We start from the raw sequence: 14,595 nt of genomic DNA on the forward strand, positions 1-14,595 counted from the left end.
GGAGGACCCGTGATGGGACTAGGGGAAGGCAGAAAACAGATCCTGGGGCTCTGTAATCCATTAACTGGAAATGCCAATGTCCCCGTTACCTGAGGGCTGTGTGTGTGTGTGTGTGTGTGTGTGTGTATGTGTGTGTGTGTGTGTGTGTGTGTGTGTGTGTGTGTCCGGAGAGCTGCGAGTCCGGGGTGGGGAGGGTGACAGGGTGGGCTAGGGGGAGGTGGGCGGGGCGAGGAATGATGGACAGGCCGGTGGGTGGGGCGAGGAGCGGGTGGGCAGGGAGGCGGGCATGGCAATGAGTGATGGGCGGGACGAGAAGTGGTGGGCAGGCCGGTGGGCGGGGCGAGGGAGTGGTGGGCCGGACGATGGGGCGTGGCAATGAGTGATGGGCAGGAGTGGTGGGCGTGGCGGCGGGCGGCCTGGCGTGGCGAGGGGCGTGGCCAGGGACTGAGGGGCGTGGCTGGGCGTGGCGTGGCGATGGGCGGCCCGCGGGAGCCCCCTTCCCGGCCCCCCCACCCCGCCCCCGCCACCATCTGCTCGGGATTTGGCGCCGCTGGCTCCTCGCGCGCCTCGGGCTTGGGCTCCGGGGGGTTTCGGGGTGCCGACCTCGTCCTCCAACACTGAAGATCGTGTCGTCCAACCTGCTGCGCCTGTGCCCGTGGCTCCGCAAGTTCCCGCGTGCCGAGCCCAGGGCAGGGCGCCGATGGAACCGCCGCGATGTTCGCTTCCAGGCTGCTGGATTTCCAGAAAACCAGATACGCCCGGTGAGCGGCGGGCGGGGGGGGGGGGGGCTGGGGTCCCCGCTGTCCTCCGAGACTCGGAAACCCAGACTGAACAGCCGGACAACCCCCCCTTCTCCCGGCCAGAAACACCCCCCATACGACGGCGTCACCCTGGTCGCGGATGGGGTCTGCGCCCCGGCCGCCCCGCGCCGAGCGTGGCGGCGCACGCCTGTAATCCCAGCCTCTGAGGCGAGGCCCGGGCCGCGGGGTGGACGCAGCCAGACCTCCACCCCCTAGCGTGTCGTCTCCCCTCACCCAAATGGGACTCCCAACCCACGGGAATTCAAAGGCGACTCCACGACACTCGGTGAACCGGGCTCGGATCGTGTCACCCGCACGGTGTCCGCGCCCCGCCGCGCGCGAGCGCCGCGCAGCCCCGAACCGCCCGAGGCCTGGGCTCGCAAGGGTGAAAACCCCGCGCAGGTGGTGGAGCAAGTGAGGCAGAGCCAGCAGGTAACCCTAACAGTTACAGACGATCACCGTCCCGGTAAACAAGGCAATGTTGACCAGGACACAGTCCAGGCTTTTCCTTTGGTATCTAAGACCCGACCACACTCCAGGTTTTTGTGCTCTTCCGAGGGGATTTCCCCATCCCCAACGGGGCCGTTTGTGGGGAGCCCTCATAGTCGGGGTGTCTGGGAGAGTGGCTTCCCCGGGCCGAGCCTCACTTTCCCCAGCGCTGGCTTGGGGTCCCCGTTCCCCCCTCCCCGCCCGGAGGATTAAGTGAGATGATCCCTGGAAAGCATCTACTGCGCCCTGGGGGCCACCTCCTGCCCCATCTGTCAGACACGCTGTTAGAAATGCTAACGGGCTTCCCCGTGAGCCCTTCCCTCCCCCTCACATCAGGCCAGAAGAATGGATTCGTGTCCTTTCGTGAGGGTGGACGGGGATGGAGCAGGCAGGACACCCCTCCCTTAGTAGCCTGGGGTGGGGAGGGAGTTCTCCAGCCAAGCCAGCCTGTAGACCCCCAAGACTGCAGGGGATACCGGAAGAGGATTTCACACGAGAAACCCCTCCTCCCTCCAACAAAACCCTTGAGAAACTGAGTCACCACAACCCTTCACCCTTCCTGGCCCCCCAGTCTTCAACTTTGTAAGTGGAGTGAGTACCCAGGTGTGTGCTGAGCTTCCGTTCAGCAGATCTGGTTGGGTTGGGTCATCGTGTCACAACTGGAGGAAGTGAAGTCTCAGGGTGAACCCTCTGCTCTGCCAGGAGAACAGACTGAGCCCTTTCCCCAGGCCCGTGAACCAGTGGCCGGGTGAGGTGCCCCTCGCCTGTAATCCCAGCTGCTTCAGCGGCAGAAGCAGGAGGACCATGACTTCCAGGCCAGTGAGGGGGTGGACTTAGACCTGGTCACCAAAACAAGGACCTGAGTGATCCTCGTGGGCTCCCTCTCGGCCTGGTGGTGGCTGCACAAACCCATCCTCTCTGGAGTGGTCCTTTTGGACTTATAAAAGCTTGTCCTCAAGGGGCTGGGACAAAAGTGGGTGGAGTGAGCAAGCATTCTACCCAACTCTGGTGCTTTTATCTTATTTTCAGTTATTTTTGCAATATTGTTCACATGTATGCCTGGGCCTCCTGTGTATGCTTCCCATACAGTCAGGACAGTCTCAGCTATTGGCATCATTTACTCAACAAACTACCCTTGCCTAGGTTGGGCTGTGACCCACAGCAAGGAATCTGGGTTAGAACCAAGGTATTAACCAGGCCAACCATCCACAGGCAAACAGAGGCTGGGATTCCAGGAATGGTCTACCATACCCAGCTTTTTAATTAGTCATTTAATTAATTATTGTCAGTTGTGGGGCTTGAACTTAGAGCCTGGGTGCTATCCCTGCGCTCTTTTGCTCAAGACTAGTGCTCTACCACTTTGAGCCACAGAGCTACTTCCAGTTTTCTGGCAGTTAATTGGAGATAAGAGACTCACGGACTTTTCTGCTAGGGCTGCCTTTAAACTGATTCTTAGATCTCGGTTTTCTGAATAGCTAGGGTTACAGGTGTGAGCCACCAGTGTCTCACCCCAGCTTACCATTGTTGTGCATGGAATTCTGTGAACATTTCCCCAAAGGCTGGCTTGGAACTGTAATCCTCCCAATCTCCTCCCCCCATGTAGTTAGGATCACAGGGGTGAGATACTGCACCTGATTAGTTAACTCTTTTTTTGTTGTTGTTTTTGCCAGTCTTGGGGCTTGAACTCAGGGTCTGAGCACTGTCCCTGCTTTTTTTTTTTTTGCTCAAGGTTAACACTCTACTTGAGCCACAGTGCCACTTCTGGCCTTTTCTATATATGTGGTGCTGAGGAACCGAACCCAGGGCTTCATGTATACCAGGCAAGCGCTCTACCACTAGGCCATATTCCCAGCTCTGATTAGTTAACTGTTTACATCCAGAACATTATGATTTCAACAAGTAATCAATATGAACTCTTTGTGAGCTATTTTGCATTCTTTTTTTCACTATGCATCTTCAATATTGGTTGTATGTTTTATGCGGACTCCACCCCTGAATTTGGACTTGGGTATTCCAAGCAATCCCCATCCAGGTTGTATGTAGTTAGTGTTGATCCAGCTTCAACAGCACAGGGATGTTCCGCATCAAGAGTCAGGCATTCCAAGTAAGTGTTCTGTGGGACCACAAAAGTACTCTCCCTCTCTCAGCCTCTGTTTCTCAGTGGTTGGACTAGCTGAGTTCTTGGTTCTAACCCCAGCCCTTGATGTAAATCAACAGCTCAGTCTAGGCAGGGATGGTCCATTGAGTAAACAATGCTGACAGCTGACTCTCCAGATAGGAGCAATGAAAGTGGAGCTCTACCTTACACTATACAGAAAAGGCAGGTTTGTTTTTTTTCTCTTGTGACAGTGCCAGGGTTTGAACTCGGGGCCTTGGACTCTCATTTGATGCTTTTGCTCATGCCTGGCACTTTATCACTTGGGAGATGCCTCTAGTCCTGCCTTTTTGCTGGTTAATCGGAGATGGAGTCTCTCAGACTTTACTGCCCAGACTATATTTAAACTGAGATCCTCTGATCTCACCTTCCTGAGAAGCTAGGATTACAGACATGAGTCAGTGGTGTCTGGCTTAAGTTAACTGTTTCTATCTGAAGCATTTCAAGTTCAACAAGGTTCTGTGGCTCAGAAAAGGCATTTCTAAATGGATTTCTTCCTTCCTTCCTTTCATTTCTAAATGGATTTCTTTCTTTCTTTCTTCCTCTTCCTCTTTCTCCTCTTCCTCCTCCTTCTTCTTTTTGCCAGTCCTGAGGCTTGAAATCAGGGCCTGAGCACTGTCCCTGGCTTCTTTTTGCTCAAGGCTAGCACTCTATCACTTGAGCATAGCACTACTTCTGGCCTTTTCTGTTTATGTGGCACTGAGGAATCGAACTAAGGTCTTCATGTATGCTAGGCAAGTACTCTACCACTAAGCCACATTCCCAGGCCTCTAAAGGTATTTCTAATAGATTAAAGATTTACAAGTGAAGCCGGGGTACTGGTAGCTCACGCCTGTCATCCTAGCTACTCAGGAGGCTGAGATCTGATCATGGTTTGAAGCCAGCCTGGGCAGGAAAGTCCATGAGACTCTTATCTCCAACGAACCACCAGAAAATTGGAAGTGGTGCTGTGGCTCAAGTGGTAGAGCTCTAGCCTTGAGCTGAAGAGCTCAGGGACAGCGCCCAGGCCCAGACTTCAAGCCCCATGACCACTACCACTACCACCAACACCAACAAAAATTTACAAGTGAAAATTGTAACGTTATAAAAAAGAAACTGGGGCTAGGAATATGGCCTAGTGATAGAGTGCTTGCCTAGCATGAATGAAGCCCTGGGTTCGATTCCTCAGTACCACATAAGAAGAAAAAAACAGAAGCAGCGCTGTGGCTCAAGTAGTAGAGTGCTAGCCTTGAGGAAAAGCTCAGGAACATTGCCCAGGCCCTTAGTTCAGTCCCCAGGACTGGCAAAAAAAAAAAAGAAACTGGAAAGCTTTCAGAAAATACAAAAGAATTTTGTAGTAATAAGGATAGACAAATAGTTCTGAAGCACATGAAGTACAAACGATAAAAGAAAAGATTGATAAACTAGACTACATTTAAACCTAAGATTTTCTCTTCATAACAAAAGTCTGTGAAGTAGCCAAGCATGGTAGTACATGCCTAAAATTTCAGTGGTTGGAAGGCTGGGTGATGACAAGTTTGAGACCAGCCTGAGCAACACAGCAACACCCCATTAAAAAAAAAAATGAAAGTTGAAGACCAGCCACAAACTTTTAAGACATCTTTGCAATATGTGTAGGCAACAGCAATTCAAATCCCACCTGTAGAAGGAAAAGGCAGCCTGTCAGCTGGCTTTCTTTGACACTGCCCAAATACCTGAGACTTATAAAGAGGAAAGGTTTATTTCTGCTCACAAGTTTGGTTTCATCCCATGACTGGCTCTGTTACTTTGGGCTTGTGGCAGTATATCATATGCGAACACCTGCAGATATGAACTGCTCACCTCCTGTTTAAGGCTAGGGGTGGGGAGATAGATAGAGGGAGAGACAAGGAGAGAGGAAAGAGAGAAGAGAGAAAGGAAGAAGGAAGAAAGGGAGAGAGGGAGAAATAACAGATGGAGAAACAGGAACAAATAAAGAGAGGAGGGAGGGGGAAGGAGGGGGAAGGAGGAAGAGAGGGGGAGAGGGGGGCAAGAGAGAGGGAGAGGGAGAGGGAGAGGGAGAGGGAGAGAGAGAGAGAGAGAGAGAGAGAGAGAGAGAGAGAGAGAGAGAAACCAGGAACCTACAATCTCCTTCAAAGTCAAGAACCCCAATGCCTAGAAGAAATCTGGCCAAGTCACACCCCCAGTAAGCCCCGCCCAACCAGTTCACTAAGCTCTACCCCATGAAACCACGCCCACTCAACGCTACCACCACGAAGCCCGCCTCCTACAGGCTCAAGCCCCTTCCCATAGGGCTGGAATACTTGATCCCTGGTCAACTTTGGGCATTATTAGCCTAGAGTGTGGCAACCTGTGTGGTTCCTCAGTCCCAGGTCAAGTTTATTTGCTTCCATTTGCAGAGAACAGGACAAATAGTCCTGCTGTGAATGGTCCCACAGTGGAATTCTTTCACAGGCTTTGGGGGTTTTCTCCTAAGGCCTCTCAGACCATTGAGCTTGCCCCTCATATGGTCTGTGGGTGGTGGGGGGCACAGGTGCCCTCATTATATATTGTCTCATCAATGTGGCACCTTGACAGGCTTGCAAAGCTCACGGAGGCCCTGGTCAGCCCTCTGTAGATTTATATCCTCCATCGTACTACCACTTAGACCCATTTCTGTAGCTAGGCAACGAGAGGTCACAGGGCCTAGGAACACTTTTCATCCTGTGTGTGTGTGAATGAGTGGGTGAGTGTGCTAGGACTTGAACTCAGGGCCTTGGGTTTAGTAGGCAGGTGCTGTATCATATGAGCTATGCCTCCAGCCCAGCTGCTTGATAGGAGACGACATCTTTTAGACTTTTCTTCCTGGGCTACCATCAAGCCTCAACCGTTCAGCCTCTTGAATAGGTCAGATGCTAGCTGTGAGCCACTGGTGAGCTCAGCTCATCCTGGACTTTTTGTTCTAAAGATGATTAAGATAATATTCATGAGCTGTTGCTTGGAGCATCTGGTGTACATTCGAATGCTCCAGAAACTCAAGGATTTGTGTCATCGTGATCATTTGCGATCATTTGCAGTCGGCCTCTTTCCAGAGAGGCTTGAAGGCAGTTTGGAGAAGCGAGTTTCTTAGTGTGTTGGAGGCTGTGGAGGAAATCCTTTACCCTGGCGCAGATGACTACAGGGGTCTCGGTGTGCAAGGTGTAGGTGCAGGACTGTGGAGTTCGCTCAGTGTTGGCTGGCTGGCTGGTTTATGGTGGATGTCCTGGTACAAAGCTTTCTGGTGTGGGGAGAGGTGGGCCTTGAGTATGTGCCTAGCACTTTGCAACAGCATCTCATTTATCCTTGAAATCTTGGCAGTAGGTGTGTGTGTGTGTGTGTGTGTGTGTGTGTGTGTGTGTGTGTGTGTGTGTTGGTCCTGGGGCTTGAACTCAGCCTGGGCACTGTCTCTGAGCTTTTCCACACAAGGCCATTGCTCTACTACTTTAATCACAGCTCCACTTCCAGCTTTCTGCTGGTTAATTGGAGATAAAAATCTTGACTTCTTGCCCCACTGGCTTTCAACTGCGGTTCTCAGATCTCAGCCACCGAGAGGCTGAGGACTACAGGTGTGACCTACTGGTACCTGGCTCTTATTCCATGCTTTTTTTTTTTTTTGTCATGGGGCTTGAACACAGGACCTGGGCATTGTCCCTGAGCTTTTTCACTCAAGGCTAGCACTCTTCCACTTTGAGCCACAACACCACTTCCAGTTTTCTGGTGGTTAATTAGAGGAACTTTGGGCCTGAGCATGGTCCTTGGCTAGCACTCTACCACTTGAGCCACAGCGCCACTTCTGGCTATTTTATATATATATATATATATATACATATATATATATATTATATATGTGGTGCTGAGGACTTGAACCCAGGGCTTCATGTATATGAGGCAAGCACTCTTGCCACTAGGCCATCTTCCCAGCCCTCCCTCCATGCATTCTTGATGCCATTAGTTGCCAGGACTTGCTGTGTGATGGGTGCTGTCCTAGGTGCTGGGGTGCTAGACATCTTGCTGTGGTCTCCCTGTATTCCTGTGGCCTAGGGGACACAGACTTGTTGGGCTGCTTTGATGCCACTTCCGGGGTGTGGCCAGGCAACAAGCACCCCCACCCCTACCCCTACTCCCTCAGCTGCTCCTGCTTGCCAGAACTTTGCAGGGGGCTGGGAGGAAATGCATGCACGCATAGTATACAGTTGGCGCCAACTAAATAGTCAATGCAAGGGTGGCTTCTATGCTGGTGCTGGAGGAACTATCCTTTCAGCACTAGAAAGCCCCAGCTCATTGCGTCTTTTTGGTTTTATGAAACAAGAATTATGTAGCCTAGGCTGGACTCGAACTCATGATCCTTTTGCATCAGATTCCGAAGTGTTTAGGTTACAAGCGTGTACTGCCATGTTTGCTGTACGCTCCCCTCCTTCTGTCTGAAATGGGTTTACCAGCACTGTTGTTCATGATGGTCTTGAATTTCTGGGCTCAATCAATGACAGTATGTTGGTCTCTTAAGTAGCTGGGACTTCAGGTGTGCACCCTCAAGCCCAGTCTTGCTTTTTCCTGAGAAGCAGTTACAGGTGTGTACCACTGTGATCTTTGAGGAGCTAAAGTGAGAAATATGCATTAAAAAATAAAGAGCAGTACTGGGCGCTGGTGGCTCACATGTATCATTCTAGCTACTCAGGAGGCTAAGATCTGAGGATCATGGTTTGAAGCCATCCAGGACAGGAAAGTCTGTGAGACTCTTTTTTCCTTTTTTGCCAGTCCTGGGGATTGGATTCAGGGCCTGAGCACTGTTCCTGGCTTCTTTTTTTGCTCAAGGCTAGCACTCTGCCACTTGAGCCACAGCGCCACTTCTGGCAATTTTCTGTATATGTGGTGCTGGGGAATTGAACCCAGGGCTTCATGTATACAAGGCAAGCACTCTTGCCACTAGGCCATATCCCCAGCCCCTCTGTGAGACTCTTATCTCCAATTAATCACGTATAAAGCTGGAATTGGTGCTGTGGTTCAAGTGGTACAGCGCTAGCCTTGAGCAAAAGGAGCTCAGGGACAGCACCCAGATCCAGAGTTCAAACTCCAGAACTGATGGGAAAAAAAGGGGGGGGGCATTGAGGACCTGGAGCATGGTTCATATTGTAGAGAACCTGTCTGGCATGTACAAGGCTCTGAATTCAAATCCTAGTACTGCCAAGAACACAGACAAACCAAAACCCAACCCGAAGAAAACCAAAGTAAGAAATACACAGCACCTTCCTCCCCTGCAGTGGCTTACAGAAGTTCATCCCAGATTCATCCCGGCGCTGCCCACCATTCCAGTTTTTCACAAGTCCGGTCCTGAGCCTCACGAATGAGCCCACAAGGCTGTGCAGGACCTGTGTGGTTGCTTCCTCTCCCAGCAGGGTTCGAGTCCCTCTCTATGTCAGCCTAGGACCAGCATGTCCTCACATGCCATTGTGGCACAAGGTGACCGCCCCAGGCTTGTCCACTACCCACCGCTGGTCATTCTCCCATGCATTCAGAAAGGCTCATGGAGGTCAGAGGTCAGGCTGGGGGTGAAATGAGATGCAAGACTTGCTTCCTTCCAGGAGGTTTTTAAGAGGAGGCTCCACCTGTGTCAATCCTGCATGAGTGATGCCTGCCACATGTGTGCAGGAAGGAGGGCGCCATGTCTGGCTGAGCTCCCTTGTGACCTGGGCCAGAGAAGGAGAGGAGGGGTGGGGAAGGGGGGGGGAGAGAGAGAGAGAGGAGGGAGAAGAAAGAAGGAAGAATGGGAAGGAGGGAGGGAAGAAGGAAGGAAGGAAGGAAGGAAGGAAGGAAGGACAACCCCATCTGGGGACTCAGGACAGGCCCCACCTTGCAATGAAGGTCTCCCCCCACTCCCCTCCCCTCCCCTCCAACTGAGCCTGTTCTCTTTTAGAACAATGTCTGTCTGAGATTTTGCAACAGCTGGCTTCATTATGTTCCAGCCCACCCACCCCCAGCCCCTGCCAGTGAGACAGAGCAAGGAGCAGAAAGCCAAATGGAGGGTACCTCATGCAACTCTGCACCCCCAAAGCTGCCCTGAGGGGACCCCCCAGCCTTGTAAGCTGAGGCCCCGTGGGTGACAGGTACATGGTTCAGAGGCTGCTGAGGACTAGAGTGTGGGGTTGCATGGGGGTGGAGTGGGGAGTGGTGGTGGCCCCTGCCATAATCCCACTTATTTGAGGGGCAGAGGCAGGAGGATGGGAAGTTAAAGTTCAGTCTGGGCAAAGTTAGCAAGACCCTATGTCAAAAACAAAATAGAGGTTAGGTGGTAGTGGTTCCTGCCTTTGATCTTAACTACTTGGGAGGTGGACATTGGGAGGGTCAGGATTGGAGGCCAACTTGGGCAGCAAAGTTCCTGAGATTGCTCTTCAGTCCACAGCTGGGTGCAGTGGTAGGTGTCTGTCATCTTCAGCTACATGGGATGCTGGGATGGGGAGGATCAAGGATCCAGGCTAGCCTGGTCAGAAAAGTCTGGAAGCTGGGTATGGTGGTATGTGCCTGGGATCATAGCAGGAAGCCTAAAACAGGAAGACCTCAGTTCAGGCATGCCTGAATGGGAAAGGACATCATGTCCTAAAAAGAAATGGTAAAAAGCAGGGCTAGAGTCAAGGCTCAGCAGTATCACCCCAGCCTACCAAGAATGAGGCCTGAGTTCAAACCCCAGCACCATCAAACAGCAATAGCAAGAACCACCTAAAGCCAAAAAGACCATGGGCATGGCTCAAGTAGAAAACATTAGGATGGTATATCTTTTGTCATATGTATGTTGCCATAATTTTAAAAAGGCATTACAGCTGGGCACCCGTGGCTCATACCTACAATCCTAGCTACTCAGGAGGTTGAGATCTGGAGATTTTGGTCCAAAGCCACCCTGGATAGGAAAGTCTGAGACTCTTATGAACCACCAAAAAGTGGGAAGTGGAGCTGTGGCTCAAGTGGTAGAGCTCTAGGCTTGAGTGAGAAAGCTCAAGGGTAGCACCCACTACCTGAGTTCAAGCTCCATGACCAACACAGACACAAAACAAGGTCTCACAGATTTTTCTGATCAGACTGGCTTTAAACCAAAATCCTTCAATCTCAGCCTCCTGAACAGGTAGGGTTATAGACATGTGTTGCCAATATCCGGCTGCCTCTTCACTTTTTTGGTGGTGGTGGTGGTGCGGAGTTGACCTCTGGGCCTGGGTAGAGTCCCTGAGCTCATTTTGCTCAAGGCTAGCACCCTACCACTTTGAGCCACAGAATCACTTCTGGTTTTCTGGTGATTAATTGGAGATGAGAGTTTCACAGGCTTTCCTACCGGGGCTAGTTTTGAAATGTGATCCTCAGATCTCAGCCTCCTGAGTAGCTAGGATTACAGGCATGACCCACTAACACCCAGCTGCCTCTTCACTTTTTGTTCCGAGTATTTGAAGACAATTCCTAGAGAATATCACTTAGGTATACATTTGAAATGTGCCAAGTGTGACTTGGGAAATGAATTTTAAATTAAATTTTATTTTATTTTTTGTTCATTTTCTTAATTGTTTTTCCATACTGGGGATTGAGCCCCAGGCCTCTTACTTGTTAGGCAAGTGCTTTACCATTTGAACTACATCCTTAGCCCTTTCTTAAGTTTTATTTTGTTTGTTTCTGATGGTAGTGGAATTTGAACTCAGGACTTCACATTTGCTAGACAGATGCTCTGCAGCTGGAGTGCCCACAGCACTTTATTTTGTTTTTGAATTAGGAATAACATTGCATAGAGTGGCCTTGAACTCACCATCCTCCTGCCTCAGCCTCTTAAGCACTTGGGATTACCAGTATACATCACCACAGCTAGCTTGTTTTTTAGTTTTGAGGCAGGGTCTTTCTGTGTTGCAGCAGAGGCTGGTCTCAAATTCAGGAGTTTAAGTGATCCTCCCACCTCAGCCTCCTGTGTAGCTGGGACTACAGGCATGCTTTGATTTATGTATTTTTAATGAATCTATTTGTAATTAACCACATGTGGCCACGTGTGGCATGTTCCTACAGCAATGGTTCAGAGGCTCCATTAGATTCAGGGTGGATGTTTTCCAAGAAAGGCAAAAGCATCCTAGTCCAGGTGATGTATTTCCCTGGAGGTGGGAGACATCTGGTTGACCTGTTTGATCAGCAGGGGCTAAGAGCTACTTGGGGTGTGTGTGGGGGGGGGGCATGTTCAGCTCTGCTCCCTTTATGGATCTGGTCGCCGGGCAACCTCCTTTCCTGCAGTCTCTGCAGCTGATGGCTATCGCAGGCAGAATCAATCATTTCATTCATTAGGAGCTGCAGTCCTGTACATTTGCAACGTCTCTGAAGAAAGAAGGGAAGAGAGCCTCTGAGCTCCCTCTTCTGAGGTGCCTGCATTCCCAGACAAAGCCAAGACTGAATTTCCTTCAGAGAAAGGACCTCAGAGAAGAACAGATCGATCAGCATGTATTTGGAGCAGGGATATTCTTAGATGTGTGGATGGTGTTTCAGTCCTGTGAAGCCCCTGGGATTGCGTATACTCTGTGTGTGTGTGTGTGTGTGTGTGTGTGTGTGTGTGTGTGTGTGCATCAGCCCTAGCAGGCAGGCATCACTCTCTGGGGGAATCAATTTCTCCGTAGTGCCTGCATTGCTCAGCCTGGATGCCTGGATCTTGCTAATGGGGGAGGGGTGTGGAATTGGAAACTGGCTTCATTATGTTCCAGAACCTTCTGTAATTTTCCTGCTCCACCCTAGCACCCTCATCTCAGGGCTAAGGTTTGTCTGGGAGGAGAGGGAGAGCTTGTTCATTTCCTTCAGGGTTCTTCCCAGATGTCATCTCACAGATGCTCCCTTGGGGACAATGGGCCGTGCACTGCCCCGGTCCTCCATCCACTGTATCCTTCCAGATGGATGGCAGGCGTTCCTGCTGCCTTCCCCTCATGCCTGTGGACAGTCAGTGAGATCCCATCTCAAGCAACACTCGGGGCATGGTGGCATCACCCCAGGAGGCATCAGTAGGAGGACTACCATCTGAGGTTGGCCATGGGCAAAACTTTGAGACCCTCTCCGAAGCAAGAAATGTCTGGGGCTATGGCTTAAGTGGTAGAGCTCCTGCCTAGCAAGTGGGAGGTCCTGAGTTCAAACCCTTAGTACCAATAGAAAACAATGTATGAGGACAAAATAAATGAGCTTCAGTGATAATAAAGTCTAATTGAGAGTATGAATTAGAGCTGGGAGTGTAGCTTAGTGGTAGAGTACTTGCCTAGCATGCATGAAGCTCTGAGTTCTATGCCTTGGTACCCATAAACAGAAAAAGCCAGAAGTGGCGCTGTGGCTGAAGTGGTAGAGTGCTAGCCTTGAGCAAAAAAAGCTGAGGGACAGTAGCCAGGCTCTGAATTAAGTCCAGGACAGAGAGAGAGAGAGAGAGAGAGAGAGAGAGAGAGAGAGAGAGAGAGAGAGAGAGAGAGAGAGAGAGAGAGAGAGAGAGAGAATTAGTCAAAGTACATTATACACACATGTGGAAATATCACAATGAAACCCCATACTTTGTGCAATGAATAAATTCTAATAAAAAGGAGGGAAAGGCTAGGTGCTAATAGCTCATCCTGTAATTCTAGCTACTCAGGAGGCTGAGATCTGAGGAGTGAAGTTCAGAGCCAGTCCAGGCAGGAAAGTCTTTAAGACTCTTATCTCTAATTACCCACCAAGAAAGTAGAAGTGGAGCTATGACTCAAATGGTAGAGTGCCAACCTTGAGTGAAAAAACTCAGGGGCAGTGCTGAGTTCAGAACCTAGTATGGGCACACAAACACACACACACACACACGGAAAAAAAATTTAGGAGATTAAAAAAATAAGAACTCACATTAAGTGCCACTAAACAGAAGATACAAGAATAATTCTCTTTCACTGCTATGCCCACAGGCAGCTTGGGGATTTTCTAGAAGGACCTCAAGCCCAGCAGGGTTAGCTGCTGTTTCCTGGGTCCCAATGGCCAGGGCCAGGCTTCTGGGCTCCAACCTTGAAGAGCTTGCTTCCTGGGGGTGAGCCGGTCTGCCCAGCCACCCTGTCCCCATCCTTGCGTGTGTGTGTGTGTGTGTGTGTGTGTGTGTGTGTGTGTGTGTGTGTGTGTGTGTGTGTGTGTAGGGAGTCAGAGCAGAGTGGCTGGCCTCAGTTTCCTCCTGTAAAATGGGAGGAGCGAGCTGATAGGGGCAGGACTTACGGGAGGTTGGGGGAAGGGTGTCCTAGATAATCTGAAGCCATCCCCTCCTTGGCTGGCCCCCAGCCAGAGACAGGACAGAAATGATATGAGAAGCAGCAGTTCCTCCCACCAGCCCCTCGGATGGACGCGTTGACAAAGTGTCCTTTGTTTATTTGTGGCTGAAGGAATGTCACTTAGGAGAGGAACGCTGGCTGCGGTGGCTCGGCCTGGCTGGGGACCTGGGTTCCATTCCCAGCTCTGCAAAGAAGGAAAAGAACCCGCCCTAGCCCTAGCCGGCGCTCTGATTGGCTGCCGGTGACGTCACGGGCCGGGCTGGGCGGTGATTGGCAGGAGGCGGTGCTCGGGCCGGGCTGGTGGTCTAGGCGGGTCCTCCCGGGAGGGCCCCAGCCCTGTCCTCAACCCCGCTCACTGCAGCCAGCGGGAACCCCGGGATTCCTCTTCTCCAGTGTCTTCCAGGAGTCCCCAGTGAGGCTGAGGCCCCCCTGCTGGAGAGGAGGCCGGCGGGAAGCCCCAGGCGCCCCTGCCCCTGGCTGGCCCTGCTGTGCTCTGCCTTGCCCAGAGTCCCCGAGGCTTGGTGCCCGGGGTGCCTCAGCCCCTTCCTCAGTTTCGCCTTCCTGTCCCCAGCTCCTTTCCTGGGATTTTCATCCCTTGGCCGTTTCCTGGGTAGCATAAACCCAAGGTCTCTTTCCCAAAGGCTGAGCCAAGACGGCTGTGGCCCTGCAGAAGGAGCCTGGATTCATGAATGAATACAAAGAGCAGCCTGGGTGCTGGAGGGGGCCCCGGGGGCGCCTGGCCAAGCAGGGGACAGACCCTCCTTTGTTTGAGCCCGGGCAAACCCAGCTAGTCCCCTGGCCAAGGGACTGAGGGTCGCCATGGACAGGGCCGGGGTGTCCCCAAAGCAGACTTCTTAGGAGCCAGGCCTGCTTATTTCTGTGGCCGGAGACCCCA

The 14,595-nt window shown here is 51.5% G+C and overlaps 1 protein-coding gene across 1 annotated transcript in view; it reads left to right on the forward strand.

Annotated features, from left to right (window-relative positions):
* The first annotated feature begins 590 nt into the window (after positions 1-590).
* The window catches only part of Mmd2 (monocyte to macrophage differentiation associated 2), a 35,721-nt gene continuing 21,716 nt past the window's right edge, over positions 591-14,595 (forward strand). Inside the window, exon 1 of the mRNA XM_048351304.1 lies at positions 591-761. Within this exon, the coding sequence (XP_048207261.1) occupies positions 715-761 (47 nt within the window). The 5' untranslated portion in view covers positions 591-714. The remainder of the gene's footprint in view (positions 762-14,595) is intronic.

Source organism: Perognathus longimembris, chromosome 1, assembly GCF_023159225.1.
Source record: "Perognathus longimembris pacificus isolate PPM17 chromosome 1, ASM2315922v1, whole genome shotgun sequence".
Lineage (NCBI taxonomy): Eukaryota > Metazoa > Chordata > Mammalia > Rodentia > Heteromyidae > Perognathus > Perognathus longimembris.